This window comes from Leptonychotes weddellii, chromosome 4 (genome assembly GCF_054177405.1).
Source record: "Leptonychotes weddellii isolate Sample4059 chromosome 4, ASM5417740v2, whole genome shotgun sequence".
Taxonomy (NCBI): Eukaryota; Metazoa; Chordata; class Mammalia; order Carnivora; family Phocidae; genus Leptonychotes; species Leptonychotes weddellii.
In genome coordinates, this window is record NC_138372.1 from 162,433,089 (window position 1) to 162,458,779 (window position 25,691).

The following is a 25,691-nucleotide window of genomic DNA, read 5'->3' on the forward strand; positions in this document are numbered from 1 at the left end:
TACTGTAATAATGTCATTATAGTGCATATAAAGTAGTCTATATCCCAGAATTCTTTATTTAAGGCAAATATTTGGGTTCATAGTTGAGCTTTAGTTAATATGAGTCTATAAGCCACAAAATTATATTAAAAATCAGAGAATCATTAGGTTTCCAAAGGGATCCATGATTCCCCCCCATTCCGCCTCCCCCCAAAAATTGAGATCTACTGTTTAATGACTGTGGGCTTATTGAAGTGTTAGTAAGGAAATAAACAAAATTATGTAAGATATAACTAAAGGCAGATGTATTGTTCAGTGTCCAGACCTGCTGATTTAATATCTCAGAATTCCTGTTTTTATCTTAATATTCTTATTAACTGGGAGGTAATCTATAAGGCCTTAAAAATCTAGAGAGCAATCCTGGAAGAAAGAAGCTACTAAATTAACTCTACTTGAGTTGGGTAACCTGAAGTGGGCTATGTTTTTTACTATGTAGAACTTAATGGACTTAAATCTTGATCATGTGTTAGTTGTTAATTAAACATTTAATTATATGTTAGCTATTTAATGAGCTAATTAAATATTAAATGCCCTCTCTATGTAAGATATTTTGGAGAATATATACATGAATAAAACTGTCCTAGTCCTCAGCAAACTTTCGATGGATAATTGACATGCACGATAATTATTATACGATATATAGGTTATGAGAAAAGGCCAAAAGAGCTATAGCAGTTCAAAACAAAGAATTGAAGTCGAATTTGGGATATTGGGGTGATCTTTTTTGATAGGTGGATAAGTAGATTTTAGCTGGTCGAGATGCGTGAGCAGAGGCAGAGAAGTGTGGACTTTGAGAAGCAGAGATTAGTTGACACCATTGGCTGGAGTGTCAGAATTAAAGGGCTGGTGTAAGATGAGAGAAAGGTGTAGTTCAAGCCACACCATAGAGATCTTACAGTTTTATATTTAAATCTGTAAGGAATTGATGATCTTAGCTCAAAGCTATGAAATGGTCAGAACTGCCCTTTGAGAAAGTTAATCAGATGAGGTCTGAGGAGGGGTTTGAGCCACGGCCAATATGTTAGGAGGTTACTATATAATAAAATTCTCGACAAAAAGGTGCAAGAACCAGAAGTAACTGCTACCATGCTTGAAGAGATAAAGTTCAATTTTCTGCTTCTTCAGCAGAGTGGATTTGAAACTTTGTAGAAGAGTAGTGGTACAATTTAATTTAAGGGGATTTTATAGCTTCTTTTAGTGCTAAACGACTTACTTTAGGAGGTTTTACTTTAGTTTAAACCTGCAAGTTTTTTTTTTTTTTTAGGAAAACATTATTTATGTACTATTCTTAAATAACTGAAAAATGTTTCCTGTTGTGTTCACTGTTTATTAAAAATATGATATTCAAAATTTCTACTAAATCATTTATTTTCTTTACTAGATGAAATAATGATTGGAATAAAAAACCTACCTTAGTGTCGAACTAAAGCATTTTTTGCAAGTAATTTCCCAAGGCAATTTTTCCTACTTAAGAGCTACTTTTTTCATTAACTAGAAATAAAATGCTTTTGTTAGGAGACGAATTCTTCTTACTACAGGAAGACTTCTGTGAGATACTAATTTTGCAAAGTATGCTACACTGTTTTCATTTTTATTTTTACTTAAAAAAATTACTTAATATGTCATTGAAAAGACTATTCTTACTGCATACTTTTTTATATACCATAAAAAGTTAATTTAGCATTGCAAGAAAAATTATTAGCATGAAGGCAAATGTGATTTTAATAATACATTTCCTATGTAAAATAGTTTTGCTTTTTCTTTCTACTTTCTTTTCTTCTCTTTTCTTTTTTTTTTCTTAAGTAGGCTCCGTGCCCATCGTGGAGCCTACGTAGGGCCTGAACTCATAACCCTGGCATCGAGACCTGAGTTGAGATCAAGAGTTAGATGCTCAACTGACTGAGCCACCCAGGTGTCCCTATGACAATTTTTATACACAGAGATTTTTAACTCTTATGTAGTTGAAGGTATTTCTTTTTAGATTATTAGGATTAGGATTGCCTATTTCATGTTTTACAAATTATGGTTCTGATTTTTTTTAACCAGAATATGTTCAGGTCAAGATTTTAATTTTTGAGAAATTTAATAGATCAGGTTTAAAGTACGATACATTTAGTTAAGAGATGTATCTTAGTAAGGTATGGTCACTCAGTTATCACAATTCCTTTTTGAATGTTTTGAACCTAGAAAATTTAGTCTGACTTTTTAGAGCAGACGTAACATCAGTGTTCGTTGAATACTGGGGCAAAAATTGGGGGTGCCAGAGTAGCAGGGAAAAAGAGATAAAGATTGAGATTAAAGTTGATGTTGTACATTGTCAGACACTGTGCTTGGTGATTTTGCTAGCTTTATCTCCTTCAGTCTGCACAGTACAGTTACCCTGTACGGGGAAGGTACTGTCACTCCTGTTTTACAAATGAAAGGCTATGGCCCATAGTTCTAAACTTTGAAGTTCTTTGCATTGATTGATTCTGGACCTGTAAAGATTTCATAAGGAAATTTTTATACCTAAGCTACTCCTCAACACTTACAAAATCCTGTTGAAATTAAAATTTGACATTTGAGACAAAATTAGACATTTGGATGTAGAATGTTAACAGCTGTGATAAAAGATAAAAGCTCTTCATGTTTCTTAAAGTTTCTACCACAGTCAACAGAGTGAACTGTTATGTTTGACCTTTGGTTGTCTAGAAGTAGCTTAAAGTAAGAAACTGGAAAGTTTTTTTGAAGTCACATGTTTTATAAATTATTGAAAATTTTGCTTGTCCTTATGCAGTGTCTCCATGATTTTGCATATTTTATAAAAATAAGGCATTTTCTTTTTTCTCAAAGTCTGAGTGAAATTGTTTTTCTACTGAAAGGAATAGTAAGGTGAAAAAAATTTTTTTAAGATTTTATTTTTATTTATTTGCCAGAGAAAGGGAGAGATTGAGAGAGAGAGAGTGAGCACAAGCAAGGGGAGTGGCAGGCAGAGGGAGAAGCAGGCTCTCCGCTGAGCAAAGAGCCCAAAGTGGGACTCTATCTCAGGATCCTGGGATTATGACCTGAGCTGAAGGCGGACGCTTAAGGAGTGAAAATTTTATTCTTCATCTGACCCCTAAGTCTGACTGTGCTTAAATAGATCCCCCACTAGCATCCATACCATAGAATTAAAATAATTTTTGTTTGAACTGTATATATTTTGCACCAGTTCTGTTTTTAGAAGTGATTAAGTTATTTTATTTTATTTTTTTTTGCTTTCAAAGATCTCACCCAGTTGACTTTGTCGCTCTACTTTTTCTTCCTTGTTGTGCATCAGTGACCCCTCAAAGTGAAACTCCCCACCTGTTTTGCAAAGATAGTAGGAGTAGTAAATTGTGTATATAAGTCCAGGGTAGTGGTTTTCAGAAGTTAATTGTAGTTACAAATCTCTGGATGTGTAAGATCTTTGGCCGCACGGTTCTTGGGACTGGGGCACGGTAGAGAGCCCTGAAATCTGGTTGTTGTTGTTTTTAACCAAATCCCAAGGTGATTTTGTTGTATGTTGTCTGAGAAACATGATTTGAGAATCCCTGGTCCTATATTTGGAAATTCTTTTCCTCTCCCTTTCCCCTTACTACTAAACTTCTAGAAAAAATAGTATCTAGTTGTTGCCTGGTTTCATTGCAGTCTGGCTGCTACTCATGCCAGTGGGTTGGAGCTCTTCTTACAAAGGTAACTTACAAAGGTAACAAGCAGAATTACCCTTAACATTGCTTTGCTTTTTCCCCTCCAGTGGCAAGAGTGATGTGTTGCTTCTGTGTCCTAGACAGCCTAAAGCAACAGTGTGCGTTTAGTTATAGATTTAAATATATAGAAACACCTGCCAGGACATAGACTAATGGCTTGAAAGGCTATAACCAAAAGAATTTTTCAACCAAACTTGCCAATTCTTTCCTGAAAACTGAACTAAAATAAGGACAAAATAAATGGAGAAAATGAAATTATGATACCAAAACAATTTAAATTCTGCCAGAGCTAAGTCATCGGTTTTAAGTGATAATTTTAAATGATTCATATTACGTAGAAAAGGGCCACAAATACTACACCTGATTGAGGTTAAGCTGTCATTCATTACCCGTGCTGTGCCATATACTATGCGAGGTGTTTTTCACATGAGTTCTTGTTTAGTCATTCCAGCAGCCCTGTAAGGAATGTGTCATCCCCAGTTTACACAGAGGAACACTGAAATTCAAGAGGTGAAATCATTTGTCCAAAGTGATGGTTACTAAGTGGCATTTGAGTTCAGGGGTTTGACCCCAATTTTCAAGATTGCCATACCATTTTACCACTGAGCATGGTGTTTGTTGAGGTTTTTTTTTATTTTTTAAATAGAAAACTTGGTTTAAGAAAATTCTCTCTTATTTCTAGTTTGCTGTCAGTTTTTAAAATCACAAACTTTTTTTGCATAATTCTTCTGTGTGTAGTTCTTAGGAAATGTAACATTCATTTTATATAAAATTTCAAGTTTAACGTTCCTTTTTTTTGGTGTAAAGTTTAATGTTTTCTTTTTCTTCTTTAGGAATACAAGGTTGAATTATTTTGTCTTAATGTTTACTTTCGGCTAGTATGTTTTTCAGTTTCACAAATTAGGTATTATTATGTTATTCAGTCAGTGTTTGTGTGTATTTTAACGTGTATGTTGTTGAGTTCCGTTGCTCAGCTTTCCTTTTTGCCTTTCTGTTCTTTATTCTGGAATCATTTTTTTATTTCTTTCTTCCTGAAATAAGTGCTCCAGAAATTGCTTTATCGCACGTCTTTATTTTATCCACATTGAAAGTTTTGCTCGGTATATAATACTAAGCTGAATTAATAGAGCAGTACCCTGAGGGTATTATTCTGTTCTTTTCTGCCTTCTGTTGTTGCTCTTGGTGAGTTACCTGTGAATCTAGTTCTGTTTCCTTTAGAGGTGAGCTGTTGTTCCTCTTGGACTCCTGTTAACCATCTCTTTATCTTGATGGGATTTCTAAACCTGAGGATTAGGGTTTTGGTCTTTGGTTGGTTGTTTTTAATTAGAAAAATTCTCAGTCATTGGCTCCTCAAATGGCGCTCACTCTCATTTGATCTTTGTTCTTCTGAAACCCTTGCTAAAGGTGTTTTAGGTCTTCTCCCTTTTTACTTCATGGCTCTTAAGCTCTCTAACACATTGTTCATTCCTTTGCTTCTCTGTGCTACATTCTAGGATACAATTTTACATATTGTTAAGGGTTCTAGAGGAAGAAAGTGGAATAAAAAAAGGAGTTCTTAAAGTGATTTTCTTGTTAATTACAGGCATTTAGACCATCACAAACTATGGGATCCCAATGAATTTGCAGTTCACTGCTTTAAAATTATAATGTATTCCATTCAGGTAAGGATTGGTTAAGTATTTATCATATTTATATAACTAAGTTTGGTTCTGTATTGATAAACATGTCATCAGAGATATAGAGAACTCTGTAAGGTACACAGCATGTTCTTAATTTTGTTTTTTGTTTCATTTTTATTTACCACTTATTTTCTTATTTGCCAAGATGAAAAGTTATTTAATAAAAAGAAGTAAAAGACTTCATGATGATGCTATTTATTGTTCATTTATTTGAATATTTTTATTGTGTATTTATATTATATTTATATTTCACTGATAAACTGGTATTGGAATTGAAATTTATTACAGCAGCATATAGCTGATAATAACTAGCATTTATTGAGTTTTTACTATGAAACAGTACATGTATTAACTCCTCTCACCTATAATAGAATCTTAGGATGAGAAACTGTACTGCAGAGGACCACACACACCTTGGTTCTCCTCGAAATCTGAACAGACCCAGGTAGCTCTTAATTCAAGTGGGATTTTAAGTCCCCCCCCCTTTTTTTTTAAACAAAGTCTACATTTTTTTATGCCCTAAAAAGTCATCATCAATTCAAAGGAGATAAGGTAGAGTAAGAAAGAAACCTGGCTTTTACTGTAGGTCATACTAGGATTCACATCCTAGATGTGCTGTTTACTGGTTGTGTGAACTTGGGCAAATTATTCAGTCCCGCTGAGTTCTAGTTTTCTCGTTTCTGAAAAGAAAACTTTAATGCACGCATTGAATGGTTCATTTATATTTTAAAATAGAAGTACCATTTTATCAAGTGCTGTATGAATGTACTTGCACTGTGCACATAACCTATTTGCTTTCTTGCTTTTAAGTCGCCTCATTTTATATAGTAGATATTGTTACTGTTCTTTTACAGATCAGAAAACTGATCTTTAGAGAGGTCAGGTACCTCACTGAAGGGCACACAGGTAGAAAGTGAAGTCAGGATTTAAATTTCGGTCATTCTGTTCCACAAATTTTGGGGGTAAATCAACCAGTAAGTTAAAGTTATTTGTGTACCATAACGTGGGTTTTAGATAAGTAGTAGTTATTATAAAGTTGGTTTGGATGTGGTAGGATAATATAAAAAATACAATGACTGGATATATTGTAAAATGATTACTGTAGTAGTTTACTCAAGATCCATCTTCTCACATAGTTACAAGGTTTTTTTCCTTCTTATGAGAACTTTTAAGTTCTTTTAATTTAATTTTAATTTAGTAGGTAAGAGGTTGATCTGGCAATCTGTGGGCATAATTAAGGCTGTTCTCCTGGTCTTTTGTAGCCTTGTCTTTCTTCATTGCCTTCCTCATTCAGATTTTGTTACTAAATGAAATTGCTTTTTTGCACAAAGTAAATTAATAAAGTAAATAAAGTCAAAGAAACTTAAGGAATCAATAAATACTTGTTGATTGAAAGTTAAGAAACTGCTGGTCCACCGCATTTCTTTGCAAATAGCTTTAAGTACAGCATATGTTTTATGAAGTCCATTGATCAAAAGTTTAATGGTAGTACCCAGTAGAATGGGAATTTCTGTTTGATAAGACTATCCTGATACAATTAAAACTTCTGATAAACTTGTTTTAATTGCTATTTACCATAAAATTGTTTATGGGAATCATTCTGAGGTAACATTTTTTCCTCTCTGCAAAACATCAGCTAGCCTTACCAGTATTTATATCCGTAAGGGTTACATAGACATAGTTTCAGATAGTTTCAAATATAATAGGGCATTTGTGGTAAAGGGAAAATATTTAAAGCTTACCTTTTGTGCTAAATTGATTTGTTGAAGGTAATAGGTGTATTTAAGATCTGGGCTCTGACGTTGGTCTAGGATTCACAGCTAGACCCTCCCTTAGAATTATTCTATGACTTTGGGCAAGTTACTTAAAAACCTGCCTCATTTGCACTGCGAAGTGCACAGTGTGATTGAGTTAGGCTACTTCCGGGAACTGTTGGTGTGGATAAAATGTGATAATACACATCCAGTGCGTAGAACAGTGCCTGGCACCTGCTTATGAATCAAATGTCTTTTGTTGTCATTTTGTTATGTTTAATTTTGTAGTAACATATTATCCGAGGAGTCACCAATTAAAGAGTAAGTAATAATGGCTAGATTGAGCATGTTTCCTGTGGTAGACACAATTTTAGATTCTTTACACAAATGAACTCATTTAAGTGCCATAACAATCCTACAAGATAAGATAATTTTTTATTTTATAAATATTGTAGATGAGGAAAACTGAGGTACAGAAAGGTTAAGTAGCCATCTCTTTAGCTGTATACTATTACACTATTAAATGATGGAGCCCGAATTTGAATTTGGGCAAATCTGACTCTAGGGCTTACCAACATACTTAACTACCCTATTATGTTGCTTCTTAAAGCTACGCATCCATTACTATTGCTTTAAACTTCAGTGTGAGGGTGAGTTTTACCATAGGTACATGATAGCTTAGTAAACCTGTGTCAGAAACTCAGTATAAAGTATAATTAACATCATTGCAGTTTTGTTCCTGTCACTCCATGCACTTTTCATCCATGATGGAATTCTTGAGCTGTTGTGAACAGGTGCTGTGCTTTGCTTAGGATAGCCTTGCTTTATGTAATTATTAATACTTTCACTCTCTGCAGTGTCCTAATTTGGACAATAAGTCAAATTGCCATCCTGTTTGTAAGACCCTATTCTATTTGCATGAGGTTCACACATCAGAAGCATACAGTTTCCTGGGCAAGAAGTTCGGTTTCAAGTTTTGTGTGTGTGTCTGTCTATCTGGAATTCCTCTGTTTTAACACTGCAGAAAGTAAAGGTGAAAATGTTTACCTTGGGTTGTTAAAAAAAGTACATGTGTTTTGACAGAAATACCAGAAATACCTGACAGTGAATTTGGTTATGCTGTTAGAGGTGGAGGGGAATTCTTTTTGCTTTTGAGCAGAGTAGCCAGTATGTGCTGGACACTGCTTTTTAATATAAGACTACCCATTCCAAAGGAGAGAAAGGTAAACCAGTCTGAAAACAGAGTAGTGGGGCCTAAGGGCAAACACAGACATGGAGATTCAGGGCCGTAGTCTGTTTTGTTTGTTTTTGGATTTTTATAACCTGGTGGTAGATCACTCATGACTCCTGGGTGTAGTTATTAGTTTAAAAAACCAAAACTTTGCTACTCTGTTAAGAAAAAAAAGAAGTAAGAAAATACTCATTGTAGTTAAACATTGTCTAGCTATCCTATTTTAGATTTAGGTCCTAATATCATTCAGTGTGATTGATCAGATTATCTATGATAAAATTGCCTTTGTAAATTGCAAATCTTCTGATATCTCCTTGATTTAAATTTAATCAGGTATACACTGATAACATTTTCATTTTGAGAGTGGCTTTTGATGAGATGGGAGATTTAACTGTTTAGAATTGTTAGGTGTCCATGATGAGAAATAATATCTAGTTTGGGTAAGAGAGAAGTGCTGCAAATATCATAATCTGTTTATTTTTAAACATTTGTCCTATTATCAAATTATAAGAGTATATAAATGTTCTTTGAAATTACAGAGAAGTGTGACGAGAATAAAAACTTCTCATGAATCCTGGCACTGTCAATATTTAGGTGTATATAATTCTAGTCCTGTATATTGTTTTAAAAAAGCAGATTAAATTTAATCATAGTTTTTGCAACTTGCTTTTTTCATCCAGGGTATTATAAATATTTTCTGGTATCCCTATTTATTCTTAAAAAGCATGGTCTTTAATGGCTACATATTGTTCTGTAACGGGAGTACCAGTCTCCTGTAGTGAGATGTTTAAGTGACACATGGTTTTCCCTTCTTAAGAATCAACCCAGTTTGTATATAACTGTTCATACATCTTTGTGTACTGTTTTGCTTCTTTTAGGCTCAGTATTCTCACCATGTAATTCAGGAGATCCTAGGACACCTTGATGCTCGTAAAAAAGATTCTCCACGGGTTCGAGCTGGTATCATCCAGGTTCTGTTAGAGGCTGTTGCCATTGCTGCTAAAGGTTCCATAGGTGAGTGTCAGCAAAACAAAACAAAACAAAAAAACTTAAACAAAAAAATTAATGCATTAATCTACTCTAGAATTTTTTTCAGTATATACAGCAGTGTATGGAAAACTCTTTAAAAATACTTTAATGTTTTTAAATGTGCTACAATTTCTCTTGGAATTTCTCAGACTTCTTTAGTGTGCACTTAAGCGTTTTCCACTATATCAGTCTCCCCTTCCTCCTTTTTTCTAATGAAGATTTTTGGATGGAGGAGGAAGATGGCAGAGGAGAAGGGGACCCTAGTTTCATCTGGTCCCTGGAATTCAGCTAGATAGCTGTCGAATCATTCTGAACACCTGCAAACTCAACTGGAGATCTAAGAAAAGAATTGCTGCAGTTCTACAAATAGAAAAGGGACCACTTTTTGCAAGAATGACAGGACGGAAGAACCCAATGCAAAAAAGAGACCAAGAGGCAGTACTGACTGCCAGGGACCTAAACATTATGGATATAAGTAAGATGTTGGAACTAGAGTTCAGAATAAGGATTGTAAAGATACTATCTGACTTGAAAAAAGCATAGAAGACACTAGAGAATCCCTTTCTGGAGACATAAAAGAACTATAATCAAGCTGAAATCAAAAAGGCTATTAATGAGATGTAATAAAAAATGGACACTCTAACTGCTAGGATAAATGAGGCAGAATAGAGAATTAGTGAAATAGAAGACAAAATGATGGAGAATAAAGAAGCTGAGAAAAAGAGAGGTAAACAACTCTTGAATCACTAGAGGAGAATTCCAGAGATAAGTGATACCATAAAGTGAAACAATATTAGAATAAATGGGATCCCAGAAGAAGGAGGCGAAAGAGAGAGAGAAAAGGGGGGGCAGAAGGTATATTAGAGCAAATTATAGCTGAGAAAATTCCCTAATCTGGAGAAGGAAACAGGCATTTAAGTCCAGGAGGCACAGAGAACGCCCCCCCCCAATCAAAAATAGGTTAACACCTCGACATCTAATAGCAAAGCTTGCAAATTCCAGAGACAGAGAAAATCCTGAAAGCAGCTTAGGACAAGAGATCTTCAACCTACAAGAGTAGAAACATAAGGTTGGCAGCAAACCTATCCACAGAGACCTGACAGTCCAGAAAGGTCCAACAAGATATATTCAAGGTGCTAAATGAGAAAAATTTGCAGCCAAGAATACTTTATCTCACAAGGTTGTTATTCAGAATAGAAGAGGAGATAAAGAGCTTCCAGGACAAACAGAAACTAAAAGAATTTGTGATCACTAAACCAGCCCTGCAAGAAATATTAAAGGGGATCCTTTAAGCGAAGACAGAGCCCCAAAGCAACATAGACCAGAAAGGAACAGAGACAGTATACAGAAACAGTGATTTACAGGTAATACAATGGCACTAAATTCATATTTTTCAATAGTTACTCTGAATATAAATGGGTTAAATGCCCCAGTCAAAGACATGGGGTATCAGATTGGATAAAAAAGCAAGACCCATCCATATGCTGTCTACAAGAGACTCATTTTAGACCCAAAGACACCTCCAGACTGAAAGTGACGGGGTGGAAAACCATTTATCATGCTGATGGACATCAAAAGAAAGCTGGGATAGCAATTCTTATATCAGACAAATTGGATTTTAAACCAAAGACTGTAATAAGAGATGAGGAAGGATACTATATCATAATTAAAGGGCCTGTCCAGCAAGAAGATCTAACAATTGTAAATATTTATGCCCCTAACATGGGAGCAGCCAACTGTATAAACCAATTAATAACAAAATTAAAGAAACACATTGATAATAATACAGTAATAGTAGGGGACTTTACCACCCCACTCACTGCAATGGACAGATCATTAAGCAGAAGATCAACAAGGAAATAAGGGCTCTGAATGACACACTGGACCAGATGGACTTCACAGATGTATTTAGAGCATTCCATCCTAAAGCAACAGAATATTTACATTCTTCTCCAGTGTGCATAGAATATTCTCCAGAATAGATCACATACTGGGTCACAAATCAGGTCTCAACCGGTACCAAAAGATAGGGATCATTCCCTGCATATTTTCAGGCCACAGTGCTTTGAAGCTTGAACTCAATCACAAGGGGAAATTTGGAAGGAACACAAATAAATGGAGGTTAAAGAGCATCTTACTAAAGAATGGATGGGTCAACCAGAAAATTAAAGAAGAATTTAAAAAATTCAAGGAAATAAATGAAAATGAAAACACAACTGTTCAAAACCTTTGGCATGTAGCAAAGGCAGTCCTAAGTGTATAGCAGTACAAGCCTTTCTCAAGAAACAAGAAAGGTCTCAAATATACAGCCTAACCTTAAACCTAAAGGAGCTGGAGAAAGAACAGCAAATCAAGCCAAAACCCAGCAGGAAAAGAGAATAAAGATTAGAGCAGAAATCAATGAAATAGAAGCCAGAAGAACAATAGAACAGATCAATGAAACTTGGAGCTGGTTCTTTGAAAGAATTAATAAGATCAATAAAGCCCTGGCCAGACTTACCAAAAGAAAAGAGAAAGGCCCCAAATAAATAAAATTATGAATGAAAAAGGAGAGATCACAACCAACACTGAAGAAATACAAACTTAAATAAGAATATATTATGAGCCAACTTTATGCCAACAAATTAGGCAATCTGGAAGAAATGGATGCATTCCTAGAAACATACAAACTACCAAAACTGAAACAGGAAGAAATAGAAAACCTGAATAGACCCATACCGGCAAGAATAGAAGCAGTAATCAAAAATCTCCCAACAAACAAGAGTCCAGGGCTGGATGGCTTCCCAGGGAATCCTACCAACCATTTAAAAAAGAATTAATACCTATTTTTCTGAAGTTGTTACAATAAATAGAAATGGAAGGAAAACTTCCAAACTCTTTCTGTGAGGCTAGCATTACCTTGATCCCAAAACTAGACAAAGACCCCACCAGAAAGGAGAATTACAGACTAATATCCCTGATGAACATGGATGCCAAAGTTCTCACCAAGAGACTAGCCGATAGGATCCAGCAGTACACAAAAAGGATTATTCGCCATGACCAAGTGGGATTTATTCCTGGGCTGCAAGTGTGGTTCAGCATCCACAAATCAATCAATGTGATACACCACATTAATAAAAGGAAGGACAAGAACCATGTGATTCTCTCAATAGATGTAGAAAAAGCATTTGACAAAGTACAGCATCCTTTCTTGATTAAAACTCTCCACAGAGGGATGGTGGGACATACCTCAATATCATAAAAACCATATATGAAAAGTCCATGCAAATAACATTGTCGGTGGGGAAAAACAGCTTTTTCCCTGTGATCAGGAACACAACAGGAACGTCCACTCTCAGCGCTGTTGTTTAACGCAGTACTAGAAGTCCTAGCTTCAGCAATCAGACAACAAAAAGAAATGAAATGTATCCTAATCAGCAAAGGAGTCAAACTCTCATTCTTAGATGACATGAGACTCTATATGGAAAACCGAAAAGACTCCACCCCAAAAGTGCTAGAACTCATGCAGGAATGTATCAGAGTGGTAGGATATAACATCAGTGCACAGAAATCAATTGCATTTCTATATACTAACAATAAGCCACAAGAAAGAGAAATTAAGGAATCGATCCCATTTACAATTGCACCAAAAACCATGAGATACCTAGGAATAAACCTAACCAAAGAGGCAAAAGATCTTGACTCAGAAACCTGTAGAACACTCACGAAAGAAATTGAGGAAGACACAAAGAAATGGAAAAACATTCCATGGTTTGGAAGAACAAATATTGTTAAAATGTCTGTGCTTCCTAGAGGAATCTATACATTCAATGCAATCCCTATCAAAATACCATCAGTTTTTTTTTTTTTTAATAGAGCTGGAACAAATAATCCTAAAATTTGTATGGAACCAGAAAAGACCCCGAATAGCCAGAGGAATGTTGAAAAAGAAAAGCAAAGCTGGCGGCATCACAATTCCGGACTTCCAGCTCTATTACAAAGCTGTCATCATCAAGACAATATGGTACTGGCACAAAAACAGACACATAGATCAATGGAACAGAATAGAGAGCCCAGAAATGGACCCTCAACTCTATGGTCAACTCATCTTTGACAAAGCAGGAAAGAATGTCCAACGGGAAAAAGACAGTCTCTTCAACAAATGGTGTTGGGAAAATTGGATAGCCACATGCAGAAGAATGAAACTGGACCATTTCCTTCCACCATACACAAGAATAGACTCAAAATGGATGAAAGACCTAAATGTGAGACAGGAATCCATCAGAATTCTACAGGAGAACACAGGCAGCACCTCTGTGACCTTAGCCGCAGCAACTTCTTGCTAGACATATCACCAAAGGCAAGGCAAACAAAGGCAAAAATGAACTATTGGGACTTCATCAAGATAAAAAGCTTTTGCACAGCAAAGGAAACAGTCAACAAAACCTAAAGACAACCTACAGAATGGGAAAAGATATTTGCAAATGACACATCAGATAAAGGGCTAGTATCCAAAATCTATAAAGACCTTATCACACTCAACACCCAAAGAACAAATAATCCAATCAAGAAATGGGCAGAAGACAAGAACAGCCATTTCTCCAAAGAAGACATACATATAAATGGCCAATAGACACATGAAATAATGTTCAACGTCACTGGGCATCAGGGAAATTAACCAGTCAGAATGGCTAAAATTAACAACTCAGGAAACAGCGAGGATGTTGGTGAGAATGCACCCTGCAAGGGAACCATCTTAAACTGCTAGTGGGAATGCAAGCTGGTGCAGCCACTCTGGAAAACAGTACGGAGGTTCCTCAAAAAGTTAAAAATAGAGCTACCCCATGACCCAGTAATTGTACTACGAGGTATTTACCCCAAAGATACAAATGCAGTAATCTGAAGGGGCACCTGCACCCCAATGTTTATAGCAGCAGTGTCCACAGTAGCCAAACTATGGAAAAAGCCCAGATGTCCATCGACAAATGAATGGCTATAGAAGAGATGGTATATGTATATATACATACACACACACACGCACACACACACTCACACACACACACAGGAATATTACTCAGCCATCAAAAAAACAAAATCTTGCCATTTGTTAGGACATGGGTGGAACTAGAGAGTATTTCTCAATCAGAGAAAGACAATTACGATTTCACTTGTGGAATTTAAGAAACAAAACAGGAGCATAGGGGAAGGGAGGGACAATAAAACAGATGAAATCAGAGATGGAGACAAACCATAAGAGACTCTCAATCATAGGAAACAAACTGAGGGGAGAGGGGAGGCGGGTGGGAGGATAGGGTAATTAGGTGATGGGCATGAAGGAGGCCCATGACATAATGAACACTGGGTATTATGTACAACTGATGAATCACTGAAACTAATAATACACTATGTGTTAATTGATTTAAATTTAAAAAATAATATGAAAAAGAATTTTGAATACCAATTATGTGCTAGACATTTGGGATGATATAGATAGAAGAAACGTATGGTTTACTTGAAGTTAGACAACTTTACCTAATGCTGTAATTCAAGGCAGGTTTGTTCACATTTCTTCAGAAAACCAGGGATGGAAAATGGTTTGGTAAGAGCAAAATATTAAGTAGCCCATTTGGCTAGAATGTGTGGTAGTGTGGAGGAAGTCCGAGAAATTGCTTTAAAGTTAAAGTTGCAGCCAAATCAGGGATGTAATTCTACAGTTGATTGCTAGTCCTTAGAGGTTTAATGTAATCTTTATCAAAGATGTGCTGTAGGATAAGTAATTCATCTGGCTTTAAAACGTAGGCCACTTCAGAAATAACAGGTGCTTGCCAGCATTGTAGGCACAAGGGAAAGAATTTGACCTTGGATGGCAGCACAGGAATGGGAAGTAAACAGGGTTAGATTAGATCACTGACTGACTCTATGGCTAACAAAGAGAAGGGACAGATAGAGGTCAATTTTTCACCTGCATGTCATTAGAAGAATGGAAGGGGCCATGATAGAATTAGTAAATTTAGGAGAAAAATCTGGTTATGGTTTCTTTGCTTCAAAATCAAAATGGAAATACATTAGCTACTGAAATACTCTATTGCTCATTCAGTGTCAAATAGGAGTGGGCATTTTGGATATGGACTTTTTATTACTGATAATTTATCTCAAAGAGATGGAAGCATTTGTTTAACTGAAAAGTTACTTAATTTTTTTTTTAAGGTTTTATTTTATTTGACAGACAGGGAGGGAGGGAACACAAGCAGGGGGAGTGGGAGAGGGAGAAGCAGGCTTCTCGCTGAGCAGGGTGCCTGATGCGGGGCTCGATCCCAGGACCCCGGGATCATGACTGAGCCACCCAGTTGCCCCTGAAAAGTTACTTAATTTGAAATATTAAACAAAACAGATACTATGTTGAATTAACACTTACGTCTGTTATGTATGAAGTACTATGTACTAAGCTCTGTACATTCGAAGAAGTATTTGACCATGGCTGCCTGTCCTGGAGAAGATTGCAACTAAGAGTTGGAGGCAGAAATAAAAAACACTGATTAAACTATAGTGTGATAGATGCAGTGACAAACATGTGCACAGTATTTATAGAACTAAAAGCAGAAAGCAAATCTCATTTATCTGAATCTGATAAATCGGCTAGTTTCTTTCTCATAACAGAGGCAAATTATCCCTTCTTCATCTTCAAAAGATGCAAAATAAATTTTCGACACTACAGTGAGCTATGGTATCCTAATTCTGTGGGTTCTGACCCAACAATCAAGTTAAATATTGTCCTAATACATGTTATTTTGAGGAGACAAGATTATATAGATGGAAAGTTTTTTATATGCATATACACATTTTGTGTGGTTTGTACTGGAGGTTCAAACAGTCAGTTGCTCATAGATGCCCAGTAAATGCTGGAGTAACTAGGAGACTTTATTTAGGTATTTCTCATTTACTTTTTTTCTATTTTGGAAATATCCAAAAATCTCTGAGAAATGTGAGAATTGTTTTTGAGTATATAATATTGGAAAAACTCACATTAGTGTTTGTTTACAGGACCCACAGTGCTGGAAGTCTTTAATACTCTCCTAAAGCATCTGCGTCTCAGTGTTGAATTTGAAGCAAATGACTTACAGGGGGGATCTGTAGGCAGTACTAACTTAAACTCAAGTTCCAAAGACAATGATGAGAAGATTGTGCAGAATGCTATCATCCAAACAATAGGTGAGTACATTTCACTTTTCCAAACTATTATGTAAAACAGTGATTAAAAAAGCTCTTGCTGAAAGTTACTTGTCTCATATAGTACATTAGTCAAAGGTGAATGATAGCTTAGACTTTTAAAAAACTTGATATTCTGAAACACACATAAGAATAGGACAAAGAACACTGTATACTCTTCACCCAGATTCATCTATTAATATTTTATGCCATTTATTTTATCATTTATGTTGTCTCCTCTTCTCCTCCCTCTCTCCATTTCTCTGTGTGTACATGTATGTATGTGTGTGTGTACATATATGTGCATATATAAGTATATACATGTATCCTCGTTTTTTCCCTAAACCACTAGAGATTAAGTGCATATGCATCATGGTCCTTTACCACAGAGACTTTTTCCAAAGAATAAGATTCTTATATAACCAGAATACAGTTATCAACATCAGTGAATTTAACATTGGCATATACGTTAATCAGACTTCCATATTTCAGTTTTGTCATTTGACCTAATCATGTCCTTTATTTTCTTTTTAAGATTTTATTTATTTATTTATTTGACAGAGAGCGAGAGCAGGAACACAAGCAAGGGGAGTGGGAGAGGGAGAAGCAGGCTTCCCGCTGAGCAGGGAGCCCAATGTGGGGCTCGATCCCAGAACCCTGGGATCATGACCTGAGCTGAAGGCAGACACTTAACGACTGAGCCACCCAGGCACCCCTAATCATGTCCTTTAGAGCATGTTTTTCCTTACATCCAGGATTCAGTCTAGGATCATAAATTGCATTTAGTTGTAATATTTCTTGAGTTCCTTTAGTCTGGAACATTTCAGTTCTTTTTTTTTTTTTTTTTTTTAATTTGTGAGAGAGAGAATGAGAGACAGCATGAGAGGGAGGAGGGTCAGAGGGAGAAGCAGACTCCCTGCTGAGCGGGGAGCCTGATGTGGGACTCGATCCCGGGACTCCAGGATCATGACCTGAGCTGAAGGCAGTCGCTTAACCAACTGAGCCACCCAGGTGCCCCATGGAACATTTCAGTTCTGATATGGGAGTTTTTAAGAGCATACCACCCCCTTCTAAAAAATTTTCTCCTTTGGGTTTGTCTGGTTGCTCATTCCTGGCTGGATACTACATAAGTGATAAAGTTCTTCTCAGAGTATTGCATACCAAGAGGTACACGGTGAACTTTTGCTTCTCATTGGTGATGGGAGTTTTGCTCAAAGTGTTCTGTTTCTCTGTTGTACGGTTTCAGTTTTTATCCTTGCAAACAGTAAACAGTCTCTGAGGATATGCTTTTAGACCATGAGGATGTTCTGCTCTTCACCCAAACCTCCCCCTGAATTTAGTAACCATTCATAATTCTCACCTGAACCTGTCTTTACCATAATGTTGCAAATGGATGGTTTTCGAACTTGGCACTCCCTCCGCAGCTGTCAGGTGGCACTCTGTGTTCTGCGGTGAGCAGGAGTCCCTTTTTCTTCCCTGTGTATGTATGTAGGAATGCAGGTATTTATATCTTTATTATTGGTATGAGCTTATAGATTTATATTTTCATGCTTCATCATTCATTCTGTATTTATTATTATATTTTGGTGCTGAAATTGTCCCAGATTTGGCCAGTGGGAACTCCCATCTTCTATGTCTTTGTAACATCCTCCTATTTCTTTTCAGCGCAGCCTTACTGGTTTAAGTTGTTTCAGGCTCATTTGGTATTTCCTGTCCCAGCCATGGAATCTGTCATTTCTCAAAGTGCTGTGGTTTCTTTTACTGGGGAATGGCATTAGAAACCAAGTTGTGGGGACTGCTACCTTGGGCTTTAATTTCATATGTTTTTTTCTTAAAAACATGGTTAAAGTACAGTAAAAGGGTAAAGAACTTCCTTTAAAAAAAAAAGCCATGAGAATTTTAGGGGGGGTGGAAATAAAGTGATGTGACTGTATTAAAGTAAAATACAAATTAAATACAAATTAAAGTAAGCAAACTCCTATTCTACTTTAACCTTCCCCTCCTGATAACTTTAGAATATCCCAAATCATGTTTTAATGGAACTACATGATTGCTACCATATTTTAAAATAGAGCTGTAACCCTGGGGCTTAGTACCTAATTTCTAATGGTTGCTAATAGGTTCTGCTAAAAATAGAGTCATACGTAAATTTATTTTGAAACCCAATATATGTCTTTTATCTGGGTAATTTTCCTGTGTGTAGGCTACTTATTTATAATAGTCCTCTGGAATATGTAATACAAAGTTTCTCTTTTTTATTTTCTTTCTAAAGTTCTGTGGATATACATATATGCATGATGCTTCAGCATTCAGCACTTACATATGTGCTGAATGCTGTATATACAGCAGGCCCCATACTAGGATTTTGTGATGCATACGGCTCTCCCCTTGTGGATGCATGTGGTTGATCTGCTTGGTGCCCAGTAAAAAGACAAAACATAATGGAAGTCCAATATTACCATGGAATCTCAGTATAGCAGAGACATTTTAGATATTCCTTAAAACAATTAGATCTGTGTATGGTAAACCTAACTTTTGGTGACTCTTAAATTTATTTGGATAATTTATTGATTTTTTGTGATATTTAAGATAAATCAGCTATTCTTGTTTTCGCAGAATTAATTAATTTATTTTTTTTTAAAGATTTTATTTATTTATATGACAGAGAGAGACAGCGAGAACAGGAACACAAGCAGGGGGAGTGGGAGAGGGAGAAGCAGGCTTCCCGCGGAGCAGGGAGCCCGATGTGGGACTCGATCCCAGGACCCTGGGATCATGACCTGAGCCGAAGGCAGACGCTTAACGACTGAGCCACCCAGGCGCCCCACAGAATTAATTTAAATTGCTTTCATGATTTCTAATTAATTCATGGTTACTCTTTCACTCTAGAATATTTATTTTTTTAAGTATTTTATTATAAAATATAGATATAATAGGCTCAAGCAATAGTTCTGTGACATAACACTTTCAAAATAACATGTGAAAATGAAACCATGAGAGAAAAGAAATGCAGTGTGGCACAGTAAGATTTTTATTTAATCACACTTCTGATTTCCTCAGTATTTTCTTTTAGAAATTCTCAGTACTCTGGTAGTTACCAGCTCCTGTGGATATTGCTGTTGGACTAGGGAGCAGGGCTGCGTGCCTTTGGCACTTGACAATACAAGGCTATTGTACAAATTCCTTTTTAACAGTAATCAAGAACATAGCTCCCTGCAATGTTCTTTCCTTCTTTCCAGTCAGGGGTGGGGGGGCTCCTCAGCACTTCCCCTCAGTGGTTCAAGTACAAACAGTGGGTATAGAGAATTAATTCCTTTCAGGACTCTCCTCACAGTTGATTATGTTGGAAACTTACGCCCTTGTGGCAATGACTGGCTTGCTTGGAACAGAAAATCAGTGTCAAGTTGTGCATGGTGATTAGCAACATACCTAATTGGGTTCTTGCAAAGTTGAAAGTACCTTACAAGGAGGAAGGAGAGGGTAATAATAACGTAGGCTTTAGAAATGAATAGCCTTCACCTCAGGCCTGTTAGCTGTGTAGTCTTTTGGTTTGAACTATTAACCTCTCTAATCCACATTTCCACAAGAAGCAACTGAGGTTAATAAGAAATAGTATCTAGACTCATACGGTTATTTTGAGGATCCAAATACAAAGTAGTTTCTTAACCCCATAGATAGTGCTTCTGAAGTGTTAGAATCGTATGCTTTACTTGGATTGCGTAATGTTAAGATCATGAGATTTTTGATTGCTGAAGTGTGTGATAATGGGAAATGACTTTCATCCCCAAATCCAATCAGATGATAAGTAGAACAATTTGAGTTTGCATAGATTATTAATTCCAATCATAGAAGCTTAAGAGTTAAATTGAAAAACTAATTTATTCTTAAAGAAATACTAAAAATGAGGTTTTTGTAATGATTATATTGCATTTTGAGAAATGAACAAAACCAGCATGATTCAATACCTGTTCTGATCTTTCAAAGAAACAATAAAGTTTGAGTAAGTGATAATTAAATGTTTTAAGTCTTCTAGACTAGAAAATAAACCATCAAAGGCTACAGCAGTTAAATTTAAAATATCCACAAGAACTAAGAGTATATGAGAAAAATGACAAGTAAATAAGGTTTTGTGGGGGTTTTTTGCACTAGTTGAATAATATATATTGAATTAACCCAATGGCTTAGACTGTAAAGCTGGCTCATTGTAATGACATTCTACAATATTTCAGCAATTGAAGCCAAAGTAGTGACATAATTATTGACCTCTTTACCAAAATATGGCCTAATTACTGACTTCCTTACCAGAACAAGAATTTAGGCTCACAATATGTGAACAGAGTTTCATCAAAAATACTTCCAGAGGTGTTTTTGGTTTTTTTTTTTCATTTTTCTAAAAGTCCAACTCAAATTGATGGTTTGCCACTATAAACCATATGCAAAAGATTTTTAGACATTTATTGTTTTATCTAAGTATTAGTCTATTGTGTACGTCTTCTACTATACATGAGTAAATGACTTTGAATAAAAGAAATTAGAATATCTTTGGAGTTTTGTTTTTTGAATTTTTTAAATTATAATACAGTTCAAATCAGTGTGCCAGGTTCATTTCAGCTCCTTCACTGCCAAACCTGGGGGCAGGGACTGCTTTAGTTTCTCTGTCTGTGATGACTGAGATATAAAGGTATCTGCTGCATTGAACTTTAAACTTCACGTTATCCTTACTTTTCTGGATCTTACCGGGTATGGCATCCTTTCACCTGGCGGTGAGCAGAAAGTCCTTGATTTCTTCAGTTCCGCCAGGCGTGGCTATGAGGGGCACAGGGGAACACGTGGCCGGCACAGTAAGCAGCAAGAAGGGAGGACAGAAAAGGATTTTAGAGTTACATATATAACTTAAAGACATCATTTTACCACATATTGAAAGCTTTGGTTAAAAATATGTTATGATTGAGTATTATGGAAAAATAACCTTTCCAATTTGTAAAATTTATCTTAACTTTATCTTAATATTTTCATAGGATTTTTTGGAAGTAACCTACCAGATTATCAGAGGTCAGAAATCATGATGTTCATTATGGGGAGAGTACCTGTTTTTGGAACATCCACCCATACGTTGGATATCAGTCAACTAGGGTATGCATATGTAGTTTTCCTGTGTTCTCCAACTGTAAATTTTAATTGTAATCTTGGGTTAAATTTCATCTTAAGGTTATATATAGTATGTTTTATTTTTTTTAATCATTGGTAATAAAAATCCTATGGAAATCATTGTTTTTTTGGCACTACATTGCTAAGCAATTCTATCAACATTTCCTGATTTAGAATCAGTTTTCAGTATAATTATAAATTCTCAAATTTTCTATGTCTTATATTGACTAGGTTGAAGGTTTACTTAGCCTGGACATTGTCTATATACACACATAATGTAGGGTAAATCTTCAAGTTTCCTATAAAAATTTAAAAATGAATGTCAGTTTTGCCAGAATGTTGACTTATTCCTAGAATGCTAGAACTGAGAGTGATTTTAAAGATTATGCTTTGGCTCCCTCATTTTATAGTTTGATTTGATTTTACAACATGCTAAAGCTTTAGTTTGGAAATATTTTTGTGTGTTTTTAATTTCATAAAGAAATGATAGTCTTACTTGATTTATATTTCTTTGACACTAATTAAATAACCCTTTTCCATTTGCTAGCTTGTTTTTTAATTGTCTGTTCGTATCTGCTTATTGATAAATGTTAAATAGATACTATGTTTGTCAGTTATGTTCATGGTAAATATATTCTTACAGTGTCTTTAAATTGGGGTTGTTTCACTGTGTGTGCATATGATTGAATTAAAAAGCCAATAGCTTTTTAATTTTTTTGTTCGAATTTTTGTTTTTTTACATACAACTTTTTAATTGATATGAAATTGATGAATATAAAGTGAGCCATGACTTCAGCTAGTATGGAAACAGTCTATTTAATCAAAATGAATAGAGTTTTAAAATCAAGTAGTAATATAAGTAAATGAAATAATGTTAATGTTAATTACTCTGTTAATAAGATAATGCCAGTATTTTGTATATCTTAGGGATTTGGGAACCAGGCGGATTCAGATAATGTTGCTGAGATCTTTACTTATGGTAAGCCATTTAAGATAAGTGAAGAATACACTTACATTATTGAAGAGGTTGAAAGAATAGCTTCACATTATCTGTTTTTTCTTACATTGTAAGAAACTATTTATGGTTAGTTTTTTCCTATGGCTTATATACTTAAATATTTTATTTTATTCTTTTACTGTTTATTTCTCACTTCTGTCATCTTATTTGATCTTCATAAGATGACATATACAGAGGATAGAAAGTATTGTGTTTAATACACAAAGATGCCTGGGCTCAGAGACTTGGAGTGGAAGGAGTGGAAGAGGTTCACCAAGGTCAATAAGCTGAAGACTAGAACTTGGATGTGAAACCATGTTCTTTCTACAAATCATCTATTTCCTTCATACACTGACCAAATAATGACTTCACATTTGGAAAATAATTCAGCTATAAATAGACAAAAGGGAAAAGCGTACCTAAAATGTGAAATCCTCTGGTTATTTTATAGTAATTATATTCATCTTTGATTTAACTATATCTAGTATAATGCCAAGAATAAAGTAGGAGCTGATTATTTGGAATGTGTGTCCTTTCTGCATCTTTAAAAAACTTTAAAATTTGTTTTAGGAAATCTTGATTGTACATGATCCCTTAAAAAAGATTTTATTTGAGAGAGAGAGAGGGAGGGAGAGCATGACAGAGAGTGAGCAAGCAGAGCATGGGGGGGAGGTGGAGGGCAGAGGGAGAAGCAGGCTCCCTGATGAGTGGGGAGCCCAATGCGGGGCCCAACCCCAGGACCCCAAGACCATGACCTGAGCTGAAGGCAGATGCTTAACCAGCTGAGCCACCTAGGCAACCCCCCCCTTTTTTTTTTTTTAAAGATTTTATTTATTTATTTGACACAGAGAGAGAGAGAGCACAAGCAGGGGGAGCAGCAGGCAGAGGGAGAAGCAGGCCTCCCGAGGAGCAGGGAGCCCGATGCAGGGCTCGATCCCAGGACCCTGGGATCATGACCTGAGCTGAAGGCAGACGCTAAATGACCGAGCCACCCAGGCGCCACCCCCCCTTTTTTTTTTTAATAAATATTTCATACCTAGGATTTTGTGTTTCATTCTTAATTCTGGTTATGGTACTTGCTATACTGAAGTTTTAAATCTAATATAGCCAGATTTATCAATCCTTTCATATGTATTTTGTGTCTTGTTTTAAGAACTTTTGCCTACTCTTATGAGTACATTTTGCTTATATTTTTTTACAAAAGTATTTAGAATTTGGCTTTCCATAGCTAGATATTTGAAGTTTATTTTTGCATGTGGTGTGAGACTTGGGTATATTTTTAACTCTTCTAGGCGGGTGGCAATGGTCCTAACCAATTTCCTTGTTCACTTATAAAATCACCTCCATGCTGTAATAAGTGCCCAAATGTAAATACCCATATTCGCTTGTAATCCTGACTATAAATAGAGACTCCCCACATGAAATTTCTTTTGTTTCTAAGCCTTTTAATTAAACAAATACCCTGAATAAATCATCTTGTCTCTAATCCTAATTGTACCAGAGTCACCTGAATGCATGTCTGTGTGGTATAGTTAAAGTGCTTAATAGCATTTAAGTATATGCTCTTTAAAACGTTTAAATTTAGAGGATAGGGATACATTCAGAAATGTCAGATCAAGTAATGAATAAAGTATAGCTTTCCAAAATAAAAATGTATCCCTGTTAACCTAAACTGCTTACTTTAAAATAAAAGAATAATTTGACAATTTTTAAAATTTTCAGGTCTTACCTGTACTGTACTATTTGCTACCTAATACCTTGTGTCCATTTAGTACTGACTACCTATCCCCCAGATTCTTGATCTCTCTGAGCCTCTTTTCTGTTACAAAATGGGGATGCACACTGATGCCCGCCTCATAAAGATGTGGTGAAGAGGAAGTTAATATTCATACAGTACTTAGACTTGTGCCTGGCACATAGTAAAGATGTGCTTTTATTAATTTTATTCTCTTTATTATGATTTTTTGAAAATTCATTAAAATTGTTACTACATTTTTTAAAAGATTTATTTTAAAGGGAGAGCACTGTGGGGAGGGGCAGAAGGAGAAGGACAGGGAGGGAGAATCTTTTTTTTTTTTTTTTTTTAAGATTTTATTTATTTATTTGACAGAGAGAGACAGCGAGAGAGGGAACACAAGCAGGGGGAGTGGGAGAGGGAGAAGCAGGCTTCCCGCCGAGCAGGGAGCCCGATGCGGGGCTCGATCCCAGGACCCTGGGATCATGACCTGAGCCGAAGGCAGACGCTTAACGACTGAGCCACCCAGGCGCCCCAGGGAGGGAGAATCTTAAGCAGATTCCACACTGAGCACAGAGCCTCACATGGGGCTCGATCTCATGACCCTGAGATCATGACCTGAGAGGAAACCAAGAGTCGGACACTTAACCCGGCAGCATCACCCAGGTGCCACAAAATCCTCATTACCTTATAAATTTCCTTTTTGTTTTTCATTCAGGCTTATGTTCATACTTGCTGTTTCCCTAAGCTTATGGTTTTTATAAAACGGTTTGAGAATTTTACCAAAGAAGGACTCATGACAGGTTTTTTTGTTTCTTTGTTTTTCCTCCCTATAATCAGGTAACCTCTGGATACAAAGCAAAGACAATTGTTACTGCACTGCCTGGATCTTTTCTGGATCCTTTGTTATCACCATCCCTCATGGAAGACTATGAACTGAGACAGTTAGTCTTGGAAGTAATGCATAATCTCATGGATCGCCATGACAATAGGGCAAAACTTCGAGGGATCAGGTATTGGGCCATTTTGAAATAGGCTTAGTGATAATGTTTTTAAGTTCCCACATTAATGTAGTCAAGTATTGTGATTTTTTTTTAATCTAAGATTTTTAAGTTTTATTAATTCAAAGTTTTATTTAATTGGTATTAGACAATTTAATTATTATATTTAAGGTAGCAAATATTTGA

At 35.8% G+C, this 25,691-nt stretch overlaps 1 protein-coding gene and 1 pseudogene across 4 annotated transcripts in view; one reads left to right on the forward strand and one right to left on the reverse strand.

The window, feature by feature from the left end:
* EFR3A (EFR3 homolog A) overlaps nucleotides 1–25,691 on the forward strand; it is a 109,608-nt gene that overhangs the window by 52,978 nt on the left and 30,939 nt on the right. For all 4 annotated transcript variants that reach the window (XM_081816557.1, XM_081816560.1, XM_081816558.1 and 1 more), the window contains 6 exons: nucleotides 5,329–5,407; nucleotides 9,289–9,424; nucleotides 16,460–16,627; nucleotides 21,643–21,757; nucleotides 22,700–22,751; nucleotides 25,345–25,517. In XM_081816557.1, the coding sequence (XP_081672683.1) occupies nucleotides 5,329–5,407; nucleotides 9,289–9,424; nucleotides 16,460–16,627; nucleotides 21,643–21,757; nucleotides 22,700–22,751; nucleotides 25,345–25,517 (723 nt within the window). The remainder of the gene's footprint in view (nucleotides 1–5,328; nucleotides 5,408–9,288; nucleotides 9,425–16,459; nucleotides 16,628–21,642; nucleotides 21,758–22,699; nucleotides 22,752–25,344; nucleotides 25,518–25,691) is intronic.
* On the reverse strand, nucleotides 21,227–21,530 carry LOC115939147 (large ribosomal subunit protein eL38 pseudogene; annotated as a pseudogene).